General features: G+C 39.8%; 1 protein-coding gene across 1 annotated transcript in view; it reads right to left on the bottom strand.

Moving 5' to 3' along the window:
• Positions 1-7,887: 7,887 nt before the first annotated feature.
• Positions 7,888-23,956, bottom strand: part of MELK (maternal embryonic leucine zipper kinase) — a 62,986-nt gene continuing 46,917 nt past the window's right edge. Inside the window, exons 12-18 of the mRNA XM_059657351.1 lie at positions 22,798-22,929; positions 19,808-19,930; positions 17,683-17,914; positions 14,633-14,729; positions 13,453-13,621; positions 10,530-10,633; positions 7,888-8,405 (exon numbers count right to left, since the gene is read on the bottom strand). Coding sequence (XP_059513334.1) covers positions 8,228-8,405; positions 10,530-10,633; positions 13,453-13,621; positions 14,633-14,729; positions 17,683-17,914; positions 19,808-19,930; positions 22,798-22,929 — 1,035 coding nt within the window. The 3' untranslated portion in view covers positions 7,888-8,227. The remainder of the gene's footprint in view (positions 8,406-10,529; positions 10,634-13,452; positions 13,622-14,632; positions 14,730-17,682; positions 17,915-19,807; positions 19,931-22,797; positions 22,930-23,956) is intronic.

The following is a 23,956-nucleotide window of genomic DNA, read 5'->3' as shown; positions in this document are numbered from 1 at the left end:
TTTTTATCATATTCTGTTTTGGCAGAGAATTTATTCACTCTTCGCTATATAGTTATTTATGTGCTACAACCTCGCATTTTTGCATTCCCCACAGAACGCACCATTAAAACTCTTAATGTGACACCTCATATTTTGAGTAGACTAGAAAATAGTTACAATTTTAATTTAAATTGAAATGACTATGTAATAGCTGGACAAATCAGTGTGAGATCCCCAGAGCTCTTAATTGTAATTCTCCATTGTTTTCTATGCATAAATTTCTTTTCCAAAGTGCTCATTCTGAAATAGTCACTCATTGTGTTTCAGCTGTTCCATGCTCATCCCAAACTCACTTATTTAATAATTTTCTATGGTTAACAACTTTATAATTAAACTTTAATGCTAAATATAAATGGTTGAAATAATAAGCTTATTAGAGTGTTTAGAAAAGAAAGAGAATTAGACATGTAAGGAATGATGAATTTAAGTATCAAGTGTAAGAATAGGAGAGATACTCAGCCTGGCCACGAACAAGGCAGAGACATAGATTTTGATATATATGGTAGATGTGAAAGCGATGGGCAGAGGAGCCTTCAACATGCTGGAAATCAGGACTGGCTGCCGCTCTGAGAGGCTCTAGTCCAGTGGTTCTCAACCTTCTGGCCCTTTAAATGCAGTTCCTCATGTTGTGACCCAACCATAAAATTATTTTCGTTGCTACTTCATAACTGTCATGTTGCTACTGTTATGAATCGTATTGTAAATATCTGATATACAGGATGGTCTTAGGCGACCCCTGTGAAAGGATAGTTCGACTGCCAAAGGAGTCGCGACCCACAGGTTGAGAACCGCTGCTCTAATCTAACCTACTCATTTTACAAATGAGGAACACAAAGTTCAGAAAATGGAATGATTTTTTCAAAATCAAATGATGTTATTAGCCAAGATCAGGCTAAGAGAAGACTCCAAAGTGAACTAACAGAAGAGGAGAGCTGTAGCCGGTTTGGCTCAGTGGATAGAGTGTCGGCCTGCGGACTGAAAGGTCCCAGGTTCGATTCCGGTCAAGGGCATGTACTTTGGTTGCGGGCACATCCCGATGGGAGGTGTGCAGGAGGCAGCTGATCGATGTTTCTCTCTCATCGATGTTTCTAACTCTCTATCTCTCTCCCTTCCTCTCTGTAAAAAATCAATAAAATATATTTTTTTAAAAAAAGAAGAAGAGGGGGAGGATTCTACTAAAGGCAGCCCGACACCCTCTTTTCCAAAATCCCCATGTCCACCAACATGGCGTCAGAATGAGCAATAAATGATGTCATCGCCTCCTGCAGTGCTGAGGATGTGTATCCCAGCATCTGATCCTTAAGTTAAAAACAAAACAACACCTGAGCTACTGTCAGATCAGCTTGTATTTTAACCTGATCTGGCAATGTTAAGAAGGCGAGACTGTCTCCAATAGAAAACTGGTGTAATGCCTCTCAAATAAGCCTTCAAAAGTCTGCTCAGCATCTTTGAACATTGTTGGAAGCAGGAATACCTAATCTTCTCCTTCATGCCACACCCCAAAACCCCCAGGATACACACACACACACACACACACACACACACACACACACACACACACACACAGTAAGGGCCTAATGAAGGCTGACTGCTGAGCTATCCTACTTAACGAAGATTTAAATCACCTAGAAAAGAATCTTCGACAGATTCTGGCAAATCCCTGGTCTACTCCTGAACCTGCACTAACTGTCCATAGGACTTTCGTCAAGTCCACTCACCACACTAGGCTTCAATGTCCTTATCTGGAAAATGAGAAAATAGGCCTAAGGACCCACCCTTCCAGCCCTAATATTTTTTGGCTTCTAATTCCATCCCTTAATTCCATCTTCATATTCTTCACTTGACATTTATTGCGCATCTTGTATAGGCCAGACTTTGTGGTTGGCACTGGGAATATCAGGTGAATAAAAAAGATACTGTCCCTGCCCAGCTGGTGTGGCTCAGTGGTTGAGTGCCAATCTATGAACCAGGAGGGCATGGTTCTATTCCTGGTCAGGACACATGCCCCGGGTTTTGGGCTTCATCTCCAGTAGGGACCATGCAGGAGGCAGCCAATCAAGGATTCTCTGTCATTGTTAATGTTTCTATCTCTCTCTCCCTCTCCCTTCCTCTCTCTGAAATCAATTAAAAAATATGTATATACTGTCCCTGCCCTCCAGGGGTTCAGAGTCTACTGGAGATGAGCAATACAGACTGTGGGAGTGGAACACAAGAAGGGTTAGGATAAATATGAAGTTTCTAACATGGGCATTTAAGTGAGTGGTCATGCCATTGTCCAAAATGGATAAAATGACCATGTAATGTATCATTCAAACAAGGAAGTTTTTTAGAGTAAAAGGACAAGTTATTAATAATTATACTGGCACAATAGGCTTAAACTGAGGCTATTTCAGGCAACATGGGGTGTATAAGTCACCATAAAGGAGGGAACTATAGGAGAAAGTAAGTTTGGGTCTAGAAATCTTGCCTCTTAGGAACCTATGGAACATCTTAATAAGCTCTATAGTGGAAAGGTAGACACAGGGGTTGGAGCTGAGGAGAGAGATCTGGGCCAGAGATACAGACTTGGGAGCCATCAGGAGCCATAGGAAGGATGAGGACATCTAGAGAAATGTGAAGTGTAAGAAGAAAACATTGAAGGGACAGACAGAGGAAGAGGCTGAAAAGTAGACTGAGCAGAAGTGGTAGGAAATTCAGAAGAGAATAAAGTCAAAAGCAGGGGGAGTTACCAATGGAGGAAGCGGTCAGCAGTCAGAGGCCAGGAAGAGATAATGAAGTCGCCGAATGCAGCAACAAGCAAGTCAGAGGTGCCCTTTAGCTCCAGGCAGTGTCCTCCATAGCCGTGCTCCAATTTCCCCTTGAGACCAAAAGATTTCTCACCTTCCCCTTAAACCTGGCCCCATCTCCACAGAGTCTACTTGTGAATCTGAAAAATGGAGACGCTCTCTGAAGACTACAGAATACTGTTTAAAGGATCAAATAGCATCATGGATGCTAAGCACTTTGCAAACTATAAATACCATACTGAAGTTCTCTCTGTCTCCCTACCCACATCTTTTCTGCCTCCAACATCAGACATTTCTCCTCATCTTCCCTCTCCTTCCCTCTGCCTTCAATCTTCACCTTCATGGTCCTGCCTAACTTCCCCCCAATCATTCTTGCAGCCAAATCCATGAGGATGTGATCTGAACTTCTTGCCTCCACTTCTCAGCAATTCCCTTGTCTTCCTGAGAGACAATGCTCTCTCCTCCTTCCTTAGCCTCCCTGTCCTCTCTGCAGCATCCAGTACTGCTGTCTATCCCTTTTTCAAAGGTCTCCTCTCTTGACTTTGGTGACTTATTGTTCCCTCTCCAATCTCTCTTCAGCTCCTTCATCTATTCTTCAGAGACGTGGTTGACAGTGGCTGGGTCCAGCTGCAGCTTAGATCTCGTCATACAACTCTGGGGCGAGGAGAGATATTGGGCCCATTTTCCCCTTTCTTTTTAAAACATATATATATTATTGATTTCAGAGAGGAAGAGGGAGGGAGAGATAGAAACATCAATGATGAGAGAGAATCATTGATTGGCTGCCTCCTGCATGCCCCACAATGGGGATGGAGCCCGTAATCCAGGCATGTGCCCTGACTGGGAATCAAACCGTGACCTCCTGGTTCATAGGTCGATGCTCAGCCACTGAGCCACACTGACCAGGCAGGCCATTTCCCTCTTTCTAAAGCCAGATGCTACACTTGAATTTTCTATGAAGAAACCCCTGGGGCTTCCACTCTACAAGGCAAAATTCAGATCCTAGATTCTCATGTCAAGAACCTGATAGAACGATTGCTTACAGGATTAGAAGGGAACCTCATGTGATTCAATTCAAACCTCACCTAATCCTCATAACCACTCCCCAGCGGCCCCTGCTGAGGGACTCTCCTGCCTCTGCTGGACCACTCTGGGGACAAGGAACTGGCCACTTCCTGGACAAGCATCGTCCCTTCCCAGACATCTGAGAAGAAAGTCCTGCCTCATATCAAACCACATCCAGCTTCTTATTCCCCTGTACTCAGTTTTCCTTATACCCCATGGGTCCTCCAAAAAAAGATCAAATCCCTCTTCCACGTACCTTCAGACTTTTTAAGATGCCTGCCACCTCTCCTCCCTAGTCTCAGCTCTGGAAAGTCTGGTCACCTCCATTCCTTCCACCGCTCCTCACACCACACAGCTTCAAATCCCGTCATGACCTTGACCTTATTTGAGTGTAACCATTTACAATAGTGAAGTGTGTGTGTGAGTGTGTGTGTGTGAAATGAACAAAGGGAATTTCTTTTAGTTTTCCTTTAAGTAGTTCATTTTTGCAAACATCAGGAAACAATTTCCAAGAGGCAGCATGACATATGATGACATAGGAACAAGGTTACCCAGAGCCCAGCACATCAGACAGTCTGGAAAACCCTTAAGTGAAGAATGCTTGTCTCCATGAAACCTTGATAATTTAAAAGGGACAATGACTATCTGGAGCAGTCAAGGTCTCCGTTAAATCCAGCAAAGCTAGGCAACTGGAGGGATGGGGGCGGGGGGGCTTCTCTTGCAAGGGGACCCTTTGGTCTTTAGCGACATCATTATCTGCGGGTTATTATCATTACTACAAATACTAATACACTTTTATTAAGCACTGGCAATGACCCAGGGCAAGTGAGTTTAAGTTCATATTATATCCATTTTCATTATCGAGAGAAAAGGGGAGAATGAACAAAGGACTATAATGTGAAATTCTAAAGTAGGAAAAATGAAAAAAGGTTAATTTAAAAAAAAAAACCCACAGAGTAAAGAGAAAGGCTCCAACTGTTCGTAGTCAGGAGCCATGATGGATGGTGGATCTTGTCACCCTGGACTTGTCCCCTATGATTTCTTTCCATCTCTCTCTCTCTCTCTCTCTCTAAAAAAAGATCCTCCTCTCAGCTAAGGACATAGCAGGGATGGGGTGGGGGTGGGGTGGGGAGAAGGGAAGTAGACTTTTATCTCAAGGGCCCCTTTTGACTCTGAAACTCTACAAATCAATGTTTCCTAATTCTAATATCTAGCCCCAAACAAAATCAAATTTTACATTAAAAATACATTAAAATATAAAAATAAAATACAGCCCTAGCTGGTTTGGCTCAGCGGATAAAGTGTCAGCCTGCGGACCAAAGGGTCCCAGGTTCGATTCCGGTCAAGGGCACATGCCTGGGTTTCGGGCTTGGTCCAACGTACAGGAGGCAGCCGATCAATAATTCCCTCTCATCATTGATGTTTCTATCTCTCTCTTCCTCTCCCTTCTTCTCTGAAATCAATAAAAATATATTTTAAAAAATAAATAAAAATAAAATACAAATGTGAAATCATGAGAGACACTCCCTTCCCCAAAGACCCTTTTTTCTTCCCCTGACTCTAAAATATCAAAGTACACCACTCTTGCCTCTGGGTACACCCTGGCCTTCTGTACGGTTTACATCTCTTAGGGCAAACGTAAGAAATTTCCCATCAGCCACCAAACCTCTTTGAAAGTCTCCTGTAGAATTACATCTTTCTGCTTGATAACTCTGTGCTTGGTAATTCAAAATACTCTCTCTCCATCAGACAAATGCCTGAGGCTTTTCAGAGTATTTAAACCAGTGGAAATTTGAAACACCAGGCAGGTCAGCAGAATGGACATCTGAATACAGAAGAAGCGTGTTCCCAGGCCAGGGTGTCCTTGGAGGTTGTTGTATTTTGGGTGTGCACGTATGTTACATGGTGAGGTGTTTGTAGCTACAATGTTGGAGCTACTTATCTTGGCTGAAACGTGAATCCATCAACCAAATTATACATCAAACTTTGATGTCATTTGTGGTGTCAGCTAGAAGGGACCCTAAACAAGGTTTGCATGTGTTCGCATATGTGTCACGTTTATAGAAACAAACCTGGAGACAGGCAATGACTTACCCAAGGTCAGACAGCAGGACCAGGTCTTGAGTCCAAGTGTCTGAGTCCCAGAACCCAGTGCTCTTTCTACTAAAATGCATAGTCTCACTGACAGTGACACAAAATGGCATAGCTGGTCTTAGGGACGTCTTTACAGTGCCTCCAACTAGGATTAAGAGGTCCTACCCTGGACCCATCTCCTCAGATGCTATGAAAACCAAGTGACTCTTGCAAAGTTGACTTAGAGAAAGGAGACAGCCACCCCCACCAAAAAAACCAAACACCCAGGGTAAACTTCTATACATCTTGGTGCCGGCCAGTGTGTTTCTGGTTGAAGGCCTTAACACCTTGATGGCAGGATCATACATGTATTCTTAGCCATATCCCACCTAGCACCAACTATGAAGTTCAAATTCAGTAAATGTTGACTGAGTAACCGAACTCAATGAAGTTAAAAGTGAGACAAGAATGAATAAATATTCAACAAACGGCATTGGGTCAACTGGATAGTCATTTAGGGGCCATTAAGTTTGGTAGTGGAAGGACTGGGAGTGGGCAGGCATACCTATCAGGTATCAGATTTGCTTCGACAAGATGACTCCAGGTGCAGACCGGTTAGGAGAATACTGTGGAGCTCATCTTCTGGGGCTCCCTCTGGGCAGAGCCTGTGCTATGAGCTGCACACATATTCTGACAATTCTTATAACCACTCTCTGAGGAGGGCAGTTTTTCAGTTTTACAGTTGAGAACCTGAAGCTTTTAGAAGCCAAGCAGTGGCTCAGGGTCTCCCTGGTAGGATGTAACAGAGCTTTTCTAATAACGGCCATTTCAAACACCTTAAATTTTAAAAATCTGCTAACCACCCTGAGTTCTCTTCCACTTAAGGACATACTCCCACCAATGTGGGTAGTGGTGGCATTAACACCTCCTTACTCGTGGTTGCCTAGGGCTGTCAGACGGGGAATTGGGAATAACCACTAATGGGTGCAGGCTTTCTCTTTAAGGTGAAAGAACCCTTGCCAGCTCTGCTTTGCCAAAATAGTCCCGTGGAACATTCAAGATCCTTCCAATTCTTTCATCACTTATTTCCCGGTAAACTTTCCACCCTCACCTCCTGCTACTTCCCCCTGGCACCCCCTCCTGCCTCCCCCGCTAACCATACCAGGCATGCCTTCACACAACTATGCTTGCTGTTGAGAATGCCATACTCCCTCTTCCCTTTCTGTTGACTCATATATCCTTCAGGACCAAATGCTGTTTCCTCCAAGAAATCATCCCTTTCTCCTCCAGGCAAAGTTGAGCATCCCCTCTATGCTGTCAACATGGCTTATGCATCTGCCCCTGCGAATACTCCTTGAGTTTACTGGACAGTGTAATCTTCAGCCCCAGGACCTACTGCTTGTAAGCGCTTAGTAAATGTTTACTGAACAAAGCACTCCCTGAGTATTGGCTAGAAACAGTGCTGTTTTTTCTCCAACTAGTTTAATTGGTAAAATCCATACAAATATAACTTGAGTGCTGGCCTTTAGAGACCAATAAAATGAAATAAAAATACAAATTTGAGGCCAACATTAAGACTTAAGAAAAATTACCATAAAGTAACATTTCATGGAGGTTCATAGTTCAGATACTTATCATTGTTGACCGAACACACTTACTGAAGTCAATACTCTTTTATTCAACATATTAAATGTGTTGTTTAACTCTGGTAACCACAGCTGTGACTTAGTTAACGATCTCAATAAATCCTACTTAAATCAGAGACAGGAAAAAATTATGCAAATGAATTCTTATCTGTTTTTCTGCCCAAGGCATATTTGATAACAGATAAAACATACTCCAAATAGTCTCTACTTAATAGTCAGGAAGCCATTTGAGGTTTTATTTGAATCAAAATCAAGAACAAAGAAGAGGAGAAGCCTGCGACAGTCACAAATGGTTTTATTTCAGAAAGAAATTACACATTAAAAGGAGACATCGTTAAGAGCCTACATTCACATATGGAAGTGAATCTAGGGAAGTCAACAGTTGCTAATACACAAAGCCATATGATTAAAAAAGACAGAACAGATAATGACAGATGGGCTAGCCTTAGATTCATCCACAAAATAATATCTTTTGTTTAAAAACAAAAATATATTGATCTTTAAGATGGCTCTTTGGAAAGGAGTTTCTCATTCCAATGGACTTTGAAAATCCAACCAATCACACCAGTCTCTGTAGCACACCCGTCCTCGTCCAGCAGCATTGAAACCATCCATCAGTTACACCTTGCAGCTAGACAGGATGTCTTCCACTAATCTCTTGTAAACCCAGGCATCACCCTTAAGCCGCTGCCTCCTGATACCCACCACATCGGGTTTCTGAAGCTGGCATACTTCTAGTTCAAACTGCATTGTCACTTTGCCAAAATCTGACTGTGTTTGACACTTTAGTGTATAGCTGTGAAAAACAAGATAAGAAGCCAGTTAGTAGGAGAACCATGAATATTCTGTATAATACAAGAGATTTCTAAGCCTCCTGGAGGCCAGTGGAGAAAATAGACCATTATTTCCCATTAAGCAATATATTACTGCTTACAGCTTCCAAATGGCCTAGCTATGCGTTTGTGATGGAGTACGACTGGTGTTTTCCCAGAAGCTGAACTAGGATCTGAAGAAAGAATAAAGATGAAAAGGCTTTAGCAGAATTCTCCATTGCTCCAAAGAAAAGCCCTTTTTTCATAGCTAGACATGCCATTCACGCTCAAGAAATCTTCTGGCACCCTTTTATGCAACTCTTTCAACAGTGTAATCCGTGAACATTAGGCCAATTCCACAATGTTCACAACAAAGCAAAGCTCAGGGAAGATTAAGAATATTTTTTTGCATGCACCTCATCAGAAACTTCTGTCTTTCATATAAATAAGGCTGAAGCCACCAACCTGTCAGAGGACACATGTTTTTCAGGTTTCTCCAATAGTAAGAAGAAGTTACGATTGTCACCACACTTTATGGCAGGGTTATAAAAGAAAGCCCAGAGAGGTGGTACATTCCCATGGCTGAAACGTTCGGCATACATAATCAGAACTGCATGTGACCACCTCTGACAATGGAAAGGCCAGACTAAATGAAGCCTTAAACACAGCTTAAGAAACAGGTATGTTCCTGAAAAGCTGCATAAATTGAATTCATGGAAATCTGTTTTTTATTAGCTTACATTATATTTTAATTTTATTTAATTATCTTACTGATCTTCAATAAACACAAACAATATCCAGTAGGATTGATTTTAAATTTTAGGTCCCTAAATATTTAGGGGGACACAATTAGGAGCTGGTTCGCAGAAGTGTGGAGATATTTATTACTTGTATCTGTTATGTATTATGAGGTTTCACAGAATATCATTATTTTTCTTACTAACTTAGTTATGTGTTTTGGGGCTTTATCTCTTAAAAATAAGCAGTCAATATCAGAAATGCCTAAAGGAGTACAGTTATGGTTCCTGATAGGAAAATGAAGCATTTAGTCATAGGAAAGAGGAAAAGCAATTCTTCTGATTGGAATAATATGGACTGTAACTGAAATTGGTAGTATCTAATGAAAATATCACTGAAAAACAAAGAAGGTAAAAAGAAGAGGATCAAGGCAAAGACCTTCTGGTTGATCGGGAAGTTAGAAGAACAAATTATTGGTTAACAGCCAGTTAGAGATCTGCTGAAGCTCAGATGATGAAGAAAAGATCATTGAAAGTTTCTGATATAGATCTGGCTAGCGGTTCTGAAACCATTGCTAAACCCCAAGCACGAAGGACAGGTCAGAGTGAGTTAGATGTGTTCTAATGACACCTAAGGAGGAAAGTCAAAGTTCACATGAGTGCTCGCCAGCCAATGAGTACAGAGTGAAAAGTAAAATTACTTTTGAAAAATATCGATTCTTAAAATCTCATCTCTCGATTGGCCTATTTAAATGTTTTTATTAAATATTAGTGGATCTTCTTAGCTGTGTTAAAAGTAACATTTTAAAGAGCCATAACTGAGTGGAAAGGCTTGGAAATAGGAACATCTTAGGTAAGAGAGAGGGCCAGGCTGTTTAGATCACAACCACCGAAGCTTTGAGGGCAGAACACTCAACAGTGGGAAAGTCTTAAGGTGAAATGACTTCCCAAAGCACTGAAAGCCCAATCCTGTAACACAGCAAGTCATACAGAGAAGGTTGTCTATATAAAGCCTTGATTTGTCTGAGGCAGCTCATAAATTTAGATTACAATTTATACATATTATTGAAAAGTAGACCATGAAAGAAAAAAATAGGCTGTAAAAGAAAACTGGAAGTTGTTCAAATTTTCCTATTTTGAGAAGTCTAATTTTTAAAGTAGTGGCAGAATGGGTACTTTAAATATGTCAATAGCTCATGTAAAACAGAAGAGAATAAATTATGAACAATGACACTATCACAAAGGCTTTTTGAAGTGAGGTGGGAGAAATATATCTATTTTTTTAAAGGGAAGAACAGAATCAACCATGTTTTCTCAAAGCTCAAAAGACATCAAGTAATAAACCCAACAGCCTATCAGGTTGCTTCTTACCCCTTCCGCACAAAGTCAACGTGCTTCTTTGGAAGAATAGACATTATTTCATTCAAGAGCTGATCTGGATTCACCAATCTGGTTGTAGTCACATTATAGTGAAGCTTAAAAAAGAAAAAGGAGTGAGAAGTCAATCTTTACATCAACAGAAAGACTATCCTGCCTGATTTAAAGAACCAAAACTCCTCCATGTAGTACCATTTCAAATGAAAATATTTCAAAAAAAATACTGAAAGAATTTACAACGCACTCTTGGTAAACTGGATTAAGATGGCACTGGGAAAGGTTGGAGAAATCATGTTTATTAGTAACTATTTACGTATCATCCTTTTAATACTTTTATCTTCCTCTCCTACCTATCTTTTTAAAGAAATAAATATTAAATAATGTCTATTTGTTTAAACTTTACCTGTTTCTCCCTTCCTACACTATGTCAGCGACATTTACAGTCCTGAAATGTAAACTGAGGGAAGATGAAACAAATGCCCTCGATATTTCCATTTGTATATAGTTGGATATGTTTCCTTAACTCTTTCTTGAGTATTTTAAAAATATTATAGAATCCCAGGGCTAGTTTCCTTTTAAATAAATGTTTTTTTAAAAGTCAGTCATCTTGCCTGGCTGGTGTGGCTCAATGTTTGAGCATCGATTCCTGGTCAGGGCACATGCCTGGATTGTGTGAGCATGCAGGAGGCAGCCAATCAATGATTCTCTCTAATCACTGATGTCTCTATCTCTTTTTTCCTCTCCCCTCCTCTCTGAAATCAATAAAAATAAAAATTTTAAATTTTTTAATTAAAAAAAGTCAATCATCTAGGTGCATATAGTTAACTGTACATTTTTAAGATGTATAGTTTACTATATGTCGATTATACCTGTATAAATCTTTTTCTTAAGAAAAGAGTCAAAATAAAGAAAAAAAACAGATAAATAATAGGGGAGATGAGATGCTGAGATGAAGGCGGGTGCTTCATGACTGAAGCTGGGAACCTCAGCTTTAGTTATAAAAGGAACAAGTGGCACAGCTACAATGGGACCCTCTATCTCCTGGGTCCCAGGGCTCTTCCACCAACTAAACCACCTTTGTTCAGGTAACAATACACTGAACACTTTCAAATTACAATTTAAGTGATTCCTTTTGTAAAATAATTAATCCTACTTTATCCATTAGCATTTGATAATTGCTTAGCTTCTCATAATATACAATTGGACAAATTTCCTTAATTTTCTTTATTTAAAGTTGTTCAGGAAAATGGCACTATGGTTTTCTTAATCCCCATGTCAGGGTTTGGAATACTTTACAATACTCTCCAACCAGAGAAATCTCAGAATAAAAGGATAAAATATACCTAATAAACAGCCATATGTAACATAAACGTTTTTAGTGTATTATAGAAGTTCAACAAGGCAACAATACTAATAATGGATAAGTCCTTTCTTCTTCTACTTCAAGACAGGACATATATGGGATCTCAGAACATTCTCCTCTGAAGCACCCTTCCCCCCAACAGTTCAGCATTTTCCTTCCCCCAAACCTACCCAGATTTGCTCAAAATGAGACTCTCAGTGCCAAATCTAAACACAGACCCAGTCCCCAAATTATAGGGAACACTTGCATTTTCCCCGCCCTCCTGTGGGTCCACACCCTTCTGGAACATGTTTTATTACAGCACTGAGCTTTGTCAGAGCAATAACATCCCTGCCTGTTTCCACGGCCACTCTGAGTCTCACACGGAAGTGGGCTGTGTCTTACTCATCCCTTACCTCTTACTTCCCCAAACAGAAATGTCATTCATGAGATGTTTGAATGAAAGCTCGGAGAGAATCCAAGAGAGTAAGAAGTATTTTATACCTACTAATAACCTATTTTACTTTTCCTTTCCCACCAAATATAGTGCCCACCTCACTGACACGTTCAACCCTCTAAAGCAGCGGTTCTCAACCTTTGGGTCGCGACCCCTTTGGCGGTCGAACAACCCTTTCACAGGGGTCGCCTAAAACCATCCTGCATATCAGATATTTACATTACGATTCATAACAGTAGCAACATGACAGTTATGAAGTAGCAACGAAAATAATTTTATGGTTGGGTCACAACATGAGGAACTGTATTTAAAGGGCCAGAAGGTGGAGAACCACTGTTTAAAGCATAGTGTGTCTATTAAATGCGATCCAAACCCCTTGGCCAGCCCACCTTCCCAGCCTATTGCTCACTATTTTCTTCACACACACCACACTCAAAGTTCAAACGAATTCAAATATTCAAATATTCTACGAGGGCTTAAAAAGTTATCCATGTGTCAGGGACTCTTCTGTGGTGCCAGAGATACGGAAGACATCTGAGCTCAAGTCCCCATCCTTAAGGGATCCTTAAGGCAGTTGCTCTTATGTCCCAGTGATTAATCCTTCTACCGCAACTTGAACATTTGAATTCTAGTTATTTGCTCCTTGAAAGGGGCGGCCATATCTAATTTACCTCTGCAGTCTCAAAACCCATTGCATAGTAATATGCATATTTTAGAGTCTCAAAAATATTAACTAGCCCTCGCCAGTTTGACTCAGTGGATAGAGTGTCGGCCTGTGGACTGAAGGGTCCCAGGTTCGATTCCTGTCAAGGGCACATGCCCAGGTTGCTGGCTCGATCCCCAGTGGGGGGGCGTGCAGGAGGCAGCTGATCAGTGATTCTCTCTCATCATTGATGTTTTTCTCTCTCTCTCTCTCTCCCTTCCTCTCTGAGATCAATAAAAATATATTTTTTAAAAAGAAATAATTATGTAATATATATATATTAACTAAATGCTAAATGAGTAAATAAATTAAAAAAATACTAATCCATTCATTCAGTACTTTGATTTTTTTTTAAAAAAGGAGTCCAGCTAGGAGTCTCCTTCTGAAATCCACATTAAAGACTGAGTCCACTTACCTTTAATCTTCTCGGTCCATCTTTGGCACAGCCCTTCCTTTTGCTCCTGGTAAACACAGTAATAACCTTATCCAAGCCCCTTTCAAGGCTCCCAAACACTTTGGTTCCTTTTCTTTTTGGAGTATCCTCTACATGTGCTTGGTTGAGATCCAGTTCCACTGAGCGACACCTTCAAGAAACAAAACACAAAACCACCCCCGAGTAGAGCTAGGCCTCCTGACCACTGGGGCCCTCACAGGCTGTGCTTGAGGCGGGCTAGGTGGGCCTCATTTGGGTATCCCAGGGCCCGCCCACCTCATTGCTCAGGGAACACAAAAGTCATCTCCTCCTGGAATTTAGCGCCCACCCTTCCCCCCAGCCAAATGCCACTTGGCAAAACTATTTTCCCCTACCTTTTAAAAAAAAAAAGTCAAATATACACAAAAGTTGAGGAGTACAATGAACAATTGTTAATATTCTGTCACATGTGCTTTCTCTATGCATATAGATAGATAATAAATACATTAAATACTAGTATATGTACAACTCTGTCAAGCCACCTGAAAGTAACCCATCTGAAGACATGATATTCACTCTGAAACACTTCCGCAAGCATTGCCAATAAAGAAGAGCATTTCCTACATCGCCACAATACCATTATGACATCAAGAAAATTAATAATGTCATAGTATCTTCTAATACCTAGTTCAAATTCTAATTTTTTCAATTGTCCTCAAAATTGATCCTGCTTGAAAAAATAACTATAAAAGACAATGAAAGGTCATCTATGCTACAGAATCACTCAACAAGAATGGGTTTTCTTTGAAACACTTTTTAGTATCTTTACTATTTTGAGCAACTGCTATCTGTTAGTGAAGGTCTATGCTCTATTGGCAAAAGTATAGAGAAAGGTGAGCCTCAGAGAAAAAAACTACGTGGCTGGGGCCGAGGCTGCTGTCTTCCCAGCCTGTTGTATTCTAGGTTAAGGTGCCAGTCCTTCCGCTGAGGAGTTTCACAATTCTGCCCCATGAGGAAAGCAGCGGCAATGGCTTCAGTAACGGCCAAAGACCATCCCCAGACAGACATTCCTACCGTCGGACAGAATCTTCATGATGGTTTGCCTTAACCAGGTTTATCATATATGAAAAAAGGAAATCTGGTTACACATACTAAAGATCAAAGAAGTCTAAAAAACACTCACCGCCTCTCAGGGCTAATGACACCTGTCATTAACTTCTCTGTTCCTGCGGAATTTACTGGCATTTTAATTGGGGTTTCCTCCAGGCACTGGTTTCTAACTATTAGAAAACAACAAACACAAACACAAACCAGAGTTGACATACTGTGGTTTCAAAATTTCTATCAAGGCATACATCACCCCATTCCGTGACTCAGAAATGTAATCACTTCGCCAGCGATGCTAAAGCTACAATTCTGTAAATAAACGTTTCCATGTGATTTATAATAAAAACAAAATCGTTTTGCTTTGCATGTGTGGCTCTCCTTTCTCTTCACTGCTTATTTTATTATAAATATCATGACAGAGCTAAACAGATCATATAAATACAGATTTTGTGATTAATGATTCTCCTTTCTATAAATGAAAGTCAATCTGTGTTTACACAAGGACCCAATTTATGTCTTTAATCGATATAGTACGGAGAGGTATTAATTCAATTCTCCGCTCAACTCAGCCTGTTAAGTCAGTGGTTTTCAGCCTTTTTCATCTTGTGGCACACATAAACTACTAAAATTCTGTGGCACACCAAAAAATATTTTTGCCTACCTGACAAAAAAATAGGTATAATACTGATTGATTTTAAAAAATAATAGTAATTACCTAAACTTTTTTGCTCCAAGGTGACTTTTTAAAAACTCAGGTGCCTATACTTGTATATAAGGATTTCTGATATCAAAAACTAACCAATCAGATGCAACCTTATTATGAGATGTGACCAATAAGATTTGACTCTATTATATGACCTATATATTTATGGTTCAAGACAAAGCATTCACATTGAATGACTATTGTTGTATTGGCTGTTGTCATTTTTTTTTTTTTTTTGACAAGGCAAGGGAAAAGAGGTCAGTGTCCCTAACTAGTCAGGTATTGCAAGTTTTTAAAATTCTTGTGGCACAGAGAAGTGTCCCAGTGAAAGTATGACAAAAGTTATTAAAGAGGAGTGAGCTGTGGTTATTTTTATATTTCTTATTCCAGAATTTTGTTTTATGCTAATGGGGTATTTGTATCCCATGATAGTTTGTGACAAATATGCATTAACAAATCTGGTTGTCAGTGATTAGTTCACTTTTTGTTCATGATACAAACCTTGTAACCCTTTAGAGATAATAATATTCACTTTACAAAATATGACACCGAATTTTTAAAAAGAGATCAGAGGTTCTGTTTTGTTTATGACTATTCAGCACTATTCTCACTGGTTCTACAAGAACAGGAAAATAAGATCAATCAACATCTATGAAAAACAGTTTTCATCTTTGTACACTGAGAGTATCTACTACCATACATAGTTATCCTTCAACAAGTTGTCACTGACTGGATTATACAGGATCCAGAGAAATTAATGTTTATGTCAAAAGTGACTCAGAGCAAAAGTAAAATGCAAAGCGCTAATGGAACCTATCAACTGGGGCTCAGACACTCGTTCCCATAGGCAGCTCTTACGTTTAAAGAAAAGCAGCCAATTATAGTTTTTGATCAGAAAAATGTTTCTCACAGGGACAAGTCATGTAAACTTTATGATTATAAATTCTCAACTATCTATATTTTAAAACCTTCAGAAATACATAAAAAGCAGAAAATATCAATGATAGAAGGGACAGTAAGCATCAGAGACTCTTTCTAAAAATGCCCCGAACGAGCTGAAAGTCCATCTTACCTCCCTGCCCAAGCCACTCACAAAGGATGTCATACCCTTGTTAAGAGAAATAACAGAAGAGACCCCCCTCACTGGAAAAAATTCAATAGCAAATACTACTGAGGTCCTACTATGTCTCACTGAAACCTCATACAGGCAGCCACACACTCATCTCATCGTCACTGCAAACTGGCCTCACAAGTTGGAGGAAAATGTTGAGTTAATGAATTAGAGAATGCAATTAACAGGACTTCCAGCAAATATTCTGACAAAGCTCTTCGTATCTTTACACGTAAGTAGACCTCTGGAACTGGCTATCAGCCCACTGGCAAACTGGAAGCACAATGACAGGCTGTGAGTTGGCAGCAGTTCCATGGCAGTGTTTCAGAGTTTGGTTTCATTAGGATGTTAACATAACAATATTAGGTCACAATTGCTGGGAAAAGGCTAATAAAGTTTAGGTGTCATTTTAAAAAGTGACATAGACTAAATCATAGTAAATAAAATCCCTTTAGCCTTTAATTTATTCATTCCTTCATTCAACAGACATGGCCCCCATTATATATCAGGTATTAAGCACCTACTATGTACTAGACAATGAACATAGCCCCTCCTATGTACTATGCCATGCTGCAATACAGACAGCAGACAGTCTCTACTCTCATGACACTATCTTATCCTGGTGAGACCCAGTACTAGAAGACTAGGTTCAGTTCTAGGCAGTTTTAAGAGGCACACTGACAAAATAGAATATGTTTAGATCAGGTCAGCAATAAAAGCGCTGAGGTGTCATAAAGGAAACAGCTTAAATAACTGATGCTAAAGCTGAGGAGAGGAAACCAAGGGAAGTGAGAGTTGCAATGTGTGGACACAGATATCTGGAAGGACACTGCAGCTTTTCTCTGTCTGCTGGAGCATGGGCGGTAGCACAACGCAGAGCAGGATCAGACACCAGAACTGGAGGTCCAGATGCATAAGAAGAGCTCCGCAGAGACTTAGGTTTAGTCACTATAAGTGAGAGCCAAGGGCTGGGGCAAGCAGGATCTAAACCTGGATGGCCTTGGGCAACTCCTTCACTCATCTGAATCTCAGGTTCCTCAGCTATGAGAAGGGCCGTGGATTAAATGAGCTCTAACTTGCCTTTCAGCTTTGATATTCTATGATGCTATGATTCAACTTTATCTGTATAAAGTTGAGGAAAATTAGAAGTTGACTAATATGCTTTCATTTCAGCTAATCAAAATACACATAATAAAAAAGCAGGCAGACTTCGCCTAGAGACTCCTGAGAGCAGTGCTAGTCATGTCTGACGTGCTATGCATTCACACAGCATGGTAAGAAGAATGGACTTTAAAGGTGTTTCAGCAAATACCTTTCGAGGGTGTAGTGTAATGATTTGGTGTAGTGAGTATTTCTCTTTTATGCTGGTTCTTATTAACTGGAGTCTTTGGCTCTGGAAGTACAAAGCCATCTTCATTCTTTACAGCAGACTTGGGAGTATATATATTCTCTTTGTTCTTTAATTTATTGGCAGATGCTTTGCATGAAACTGGAGTTAATGATTTAGATTCCAAACCGTTTGATTCTGTCCAATGCTTGGCAAACTGGAGGGGAAAAAAATCACTAGATAAAGTACAGTGAAGAAAAGTCAATTTCTTTACAACATGCTTTCATCATTTGTAGATTACCTTGTAGCATTTTTACTAAAATGAAATACTATCAAAAGGGTATTATTAAGGATACCAAGAAATTTGAAAATGTACATCCCATTCTCTTTAGTAAGTGTCGATCACTTCAGTCTGTTCTATCGATGGGTAATTTTCAACATGTTTCAGGCCAAGTTTTCACTCAAATATACACCGGGCCTAGGCAATATTGAGAATGACCACAAATAAATCCTTAAAAATTGCTTCCTATACCTAGATTGTCATGCTTTGTCTCTTAATATGTACCAAAATAAAAGTTTAGTGGATAATTGTGCAGAAAAGCCATGTTAAAATACTCTAACAGAAATGTTGGATAGAAAATATTTTTTAATCCTTTTGAATTTATGGTTGAGCTTGCTAAATAGTAAGGAAAGTTCTCAGAGGTCAAACTAAAAACAGGAGCATGAATCCAGAAATGTAACCAAGGATGAGACTCCGCACTGCCCTAAGGGCATTTACCTACTATCCTGGATACCCTACGGCATAGGTTTTAATACTGTGGAAGCCTTACACCTATGCAAGGGTTAGACCCAAAGCTCCCATGAAGAGCCAGGAAAGGCTATATCTAAAATTTTAAAAGGGAATTAAATATAAATATGCCCTGCAAAGAAGTCTGCAAGAAAATGTGTCTATCTTGTCCTGAGCTCTGGAGGAGAAAGAAAAGTTTCCTTTAATAATTTGTAAGTAACCACAGGACAGTCTTCACATAGGCTTCAAGTCCAACTTCATATGTGCATGGTCCCTGGAATTGAAAGCCTGGAATTTAATTTAAAGTAGTCCTAAATTGTTTGTGTTCCAGGAGCATGGCAGAAGCAAACACAACTCCTATCTAAAAGAAAAGCTTCACTCCAACACAACCCAAGCTCTCAATCCTTACTTAGTAGGTGCTGAGTTGGGGGGAGAGAGTGTTGACTATAAAGGGGCATGAGGGAATTTGGGGGCCAACAGAACTATTCTTGATTTTGGTGGTGGTTACATGACTGTATGCATTTGTCAAAACACAGAATTGTACACTAAAATAGTGTATTTAACTATTTAACTACAAGTAAATTATACCTCATTGAGAGAGAGAGAGAGAGAGAGAGAGAGAGAGAGAGAGAGAGAGAGAAGCAATAAAGTGCTCCAAAATGGAATCTTGGCTTTCTTCAACTTGGAAATAAATTGGCATCCCTTTCATTCTATTCCAACAATCTCTCATTAATGTTTCCTTTCTTTTATTGATTTGAGAGAGAGGAAGGGGGAGGGAGGGAGGGGAGGTGGGTGGGGTGGACGGAGAGAGAGTGAAAGAGAGAGAGAAAAACCTCAATTTGTTGTCCCACTTACTTATGCATTCATTGATTGGTTCTTGTATGTGCTCTAACCAGGTTCGAGCCTACAACTTTGGCGTGGCAGGATGACACTCTAACCACCTGAGCTACCTGGCCAGGGCTCTCATTAATGTTTTCAATAGTTTAAGAATTCATTAAGCCCCTAGTCGGTTTGCCTCAGTGGATAGTCAGCCTGTGGACTGAGCGTCCCGGATTTGATTCTGCTCAAGGGCACGTGCCCGGGTTGCGGGCTTGATCCCTAGTAGGGGGCATATAGGAGGCAGACAATCAGTGATTCTTTCTCATCATTGATGTTTCGATCTCTCTCTCCCTCTCCCTTCCTCTCTAACATAAATAAAAATATATTAAAAATAAAAAAGAATTCATTAAGCTTGCAAGCACATACTAGATACATGTTGGGGCCTAGATATTTTTATAATTGAGACAATATAATCTGCTTTAAGTAATAATAAAATTTACCAACCTGTGGTGTTTGGGGAGTAGCCACACCTGTTGATGAACTGTCGTCATACCATTCATAGTCTATTAATCCAGCCACATAATTTTCATCACTTGTGGTCATATCTTCTAAACTCAGGTTCTTTGACTATTCAAAAACAGAAGGATCATGATTCAGTTTTTAAAATAGCATATACCCAGTGCAGGGCAATGCCCTGGAAGCAGAAACAAATGAGAGATAGTATATTGAAGAAGCTTACCATTCATTACAGTAAACAGGAAGTAAAAAAATTTTAATTCAGATGATTAGATGGGAGAATCTCTGACTCTCAAACAATATGTCTTAAACATTCTTACGTTTATAGCATACTACTTGGCTTGTCATTAGCAGGTAATCACTAATGCCAGACAAATAACTCCTCTGCAAATCTAAAAATAAAAAGCTCTGACAAAGTAGAAGATGAAAGAGAAACAACTTTGAAACATGGGCTGCTTAGTTGTAATAACATACAGAGTAGTTAACAATTTATACTAGGAATAAATTAGCCTTATGGAAGATGTCCTGGGGGCAGGATTCTTGAGGTCCTGACCTAATAATGCCGCCAGAGTCATTTATTTTCCCTCATTCTTCCTCTCTATAAGCTAAGGCTATACCAGATACTTCCTAAATTCTAAAACAATGGAACATAATTGGATTTTTTATTTCTCTGTCCTTCCCTTTCCCTCAATATCTAGTTAACCTGGCCAGGCAATATTACTTGAATTTCTTACACCTCACCCTTTTCTTTTCCAGTCCCACTGCCACTGTTCTAATTCAAGGACAAATCTTCTCAGACCTGAACTATTCAAACAGATAATATGGTCTCTGTGACCAGTCTTTCCACCCTCTCACCCAGGAACGACAGAGTTCTCCAGGACCGCCAATTACCATCAACTAGACCTAGCTGCATGGAGTGCTAGGCTGAGAAAAATACTGAAGTGAAGTCTAGGCTCAGTGGAGGAAAAAAGGTACAGTGTTGTGTGAATGACGGCTGTCATGGGTATTAAAGTAGACAGTAACAGCACACACACACATATCTGACTAGACAATTCTATACACCACTGGATGAATTATTAAAAATTACAGTCATAGCAGTGATATGTCATGTCTTGCTCAAAAATCCATGGTTCCCATTACCGAGAGCATAAAGTCTAACCCCTCTCAGGTGGGATTTCAAGGTTCTCTATAATCTCTCATCCACCCTTCCAGCTCACAAGCACTCTCCTTTCCTCTCTCACTTCCCCCCTACTTGAACTCTTCATTTTGCTAAACAGATCTAGTCACTGTCAACATAATATATCAAGCTCACATTTAGGTGTCCGAGCTTTTGCTAATTACATTCATCTTGCCCTGAACACTGTGCTCTTTCTTTTCCATTTTTCTAAACTTGACTGTGGGTCCAGTTTGCATCACCCATGGTGATCATGCCCATCCTCTAAAGGCCCTAGAACACACCTCTAGCCCCTTAATCTGGCACTAATCATCTACTACAATGATTTTCCATTGATGTGCAGCAAGAATTTTTAAAACATGCAATACCTGACTATTTAGTCAGGGGCACTGACCTCTTTTCCCTTAGACTATCAAATAAAAAAATGATAATAGCCAACACATCAATAGCCATCTAGTGTGACTGAATCAAAATTATACCTATTTTTTTTTTGTCAGATCAACAAAAAATATATTTTTGGTGTGCCAAAGTATTTTAGTACTTAGTTTCTGTGTGCCATGAGATGAAAATGGCTGCTCTACTATGATGTGGTATAACACAACTGTTAGAAACCAAGTACCACACTTCAGAGATTTGTCTAACATGGGGCCTGAAAATGCTAATGTTGATGATGATGTGATCTTTTGTGATTCCTGAATCAGATGGTATTATTGTTAAATTGAAAGTTTCATCTATTCTTTAACTATTACTTACTTACTTATAAACAACACCCCAAAGGAAAAGGGTGATTTGATCAAAAGGGAAAATAGTACAAGAAGACTTATGTGGCTTGATTCAAATCCCAATAATTTGCATAAAGATCAGAAAAGGACCCAACATTTGATTTCTACTTCATTTCTTGTCATTAAAATGACTATCTGGTATAAACATTGATTCAATAACATGAATTAAATGCCCAAATAATTAAATTATTAGGTAAATGCTCATTAGATAGAAGTTACGAGTAAATATCTTCCCAGATCTTTTCCACCTGGATACTTCATGAATCACACAGGCACATGAATTGAGGCCCATCCAATGGCTTAGGAAAATGTTTCAGACCTCTTACCTGAGGTATCATGAATTTAAAACTTTAGCTGAAGTGTTTATTCTAAGTACACAGTATCTATTGTCTGAGATGACCTCGATCAGAAGCAAAGCTCATGCTTTGGTGTCCTCCTATACCCAAAGGTGTTAACTTGAATCTGAGAGTTTGTTTGAAGGGTTTGGTGATGTGGACAGTATGCCGATGGGCTGATCATAAAGCCCATGGATAAAAGATCTGCCTGGGCATGGGGTATTCACCAGCCAACAAAACTCTCCAAGAACAGGCCAGAAAACCATCCCAGGAATAAGATGATCTCACTTCAGAGATTTCTTTACATGACAGACAACTTGCACTCACACTTTTTAGTTCTTAGTTTGGTCAAAGACAAACTGGGGAGAGAAGAGAGACAAGTTAGGTCTGGCATGGACATAAGACCCACTATATCTGCAGCACATGAGTGACAAGTGACAAAAATAGAGATCTAGTCCAGCTGGCATGGCTCAGTAGTTGAGCACTGACCTATGAACCAGGAGGTCACAGTTCAATTCTCAGTCAGGACACATGCCTATGTTGCAGGCTTGACCCCCTGTAGGGGGCATGCAGGAGGCAGCGGATCCATGTCTCTCTCTCATCAATGTTTCTATCTCTCTCACCCTCTCCTTTCCTCTTTCTGAAATCAATAAAAACATATATTTTTAAAAAGGTTCCAACATTTACCTTGACGTTTGTGAATGGGGTACCACTGACTTGTCCCCAGGAAAAAGGAGGAAGCCTTAAACGAACTGGTTTCCCCCGAGCCTTCTTGGCTAGAAGCAGAAGATAGGTAGCTGTGAGATGATCATATTGCCACTGGAAGAAAAGAAAGTCAAGTTGTTTAGAAGATTAAATGTGCTTTTTGAAATAATGTTCTATTTTAAATTAAATTTTTTCCTGGATGTAATAGACATTCAGAATTTTTAAAAATTTTTTAGCTTTACAAGGCATATAATGAAAAACAGCAAGCCTCTACACCACACCACACACACCCATTTCTACTCCCCAGAAAGAACTACTTTTAAACACATTTAGCTATTTTTCTATATTCCTACATTAACTGTTTATATAGCTTTAATTTTTTCTTCAGCTTCAGATATCATTTTTAGATTTCCTACTGTGTAGAATTTAGCTCTACTATAATTCCTTCCTTCCTTCCCCACACATCTCCTCCCTGCATCCTCCTGTTATAATTTTGTTGTAATTTTAGTAAATCAATATTTATGTTATTACTATGTAAATACATGGTATTCACAACTAAGTAAGGGTAATGTTCAAATATTTAATTAGTACACCAACCAATCAGAACAGAGGCCAAGAGGTGTAGAATTCTGGGGGGCCCTGTGATTATTGTCCTTTTAATGATGGATTTGAGGTGGGCCTAGAGGGAGGTGCCTAGGGCCCAAGGGAGGCAACAGGGAGGGCACTCTGGGTAGCAGTTATTTACCAGTCGGTGTATAAACATTAGTATCTTACAACCAGTATGGCCACACTGGCTGAGTATTAGCTCTGCAGTTAAACCACACATGTTGCTATCCTTGCATTTCCTTTTTTTATAACTTGTTTTTTCCTAAAGTTAAATCTTTTAAAGGCAGTTATTTATCTTACTAATTCAACTCCACAGTCTCCAACACCCTTCACCTCCTCCCAACATGTTCACACATATCAACTAATCTGTCTCCTCCTCTGTCTCCCTTTTGGAGACAATCCTCCTGATATCTGCATTCCATACTCCACTCTGGATTGGCTTCTTTCTCAGCCTGCAACTCAACTGTTAATCTTGGGATTCCCTTCACCTCTATCCTACAACGTATCCACAATTCCCTAGATCCTAAGTATCCCT

The sequence above is a fragment of the Myotis daubentonii genome, chromosome 11 (genome assembly GCF_963259705.1).
Source record: "Myotis daubentonii chromosome 11, mMyoDau2.1, whole genome shotgun sequence".
In the NCBI taxonomy this organism is placed as follows: domain Eukaryota; kingdom Metazoa; phylum Chordata; class Mammalia; order Chiroptera; family Vespertilionidae; genus Myotis; species Myotis daubentonii.
The sequence above is the reverse complement of the archived record's forward strand: the minus strand, read 5'-3'. Positions and strand labels throughout refer to the sequence as shown.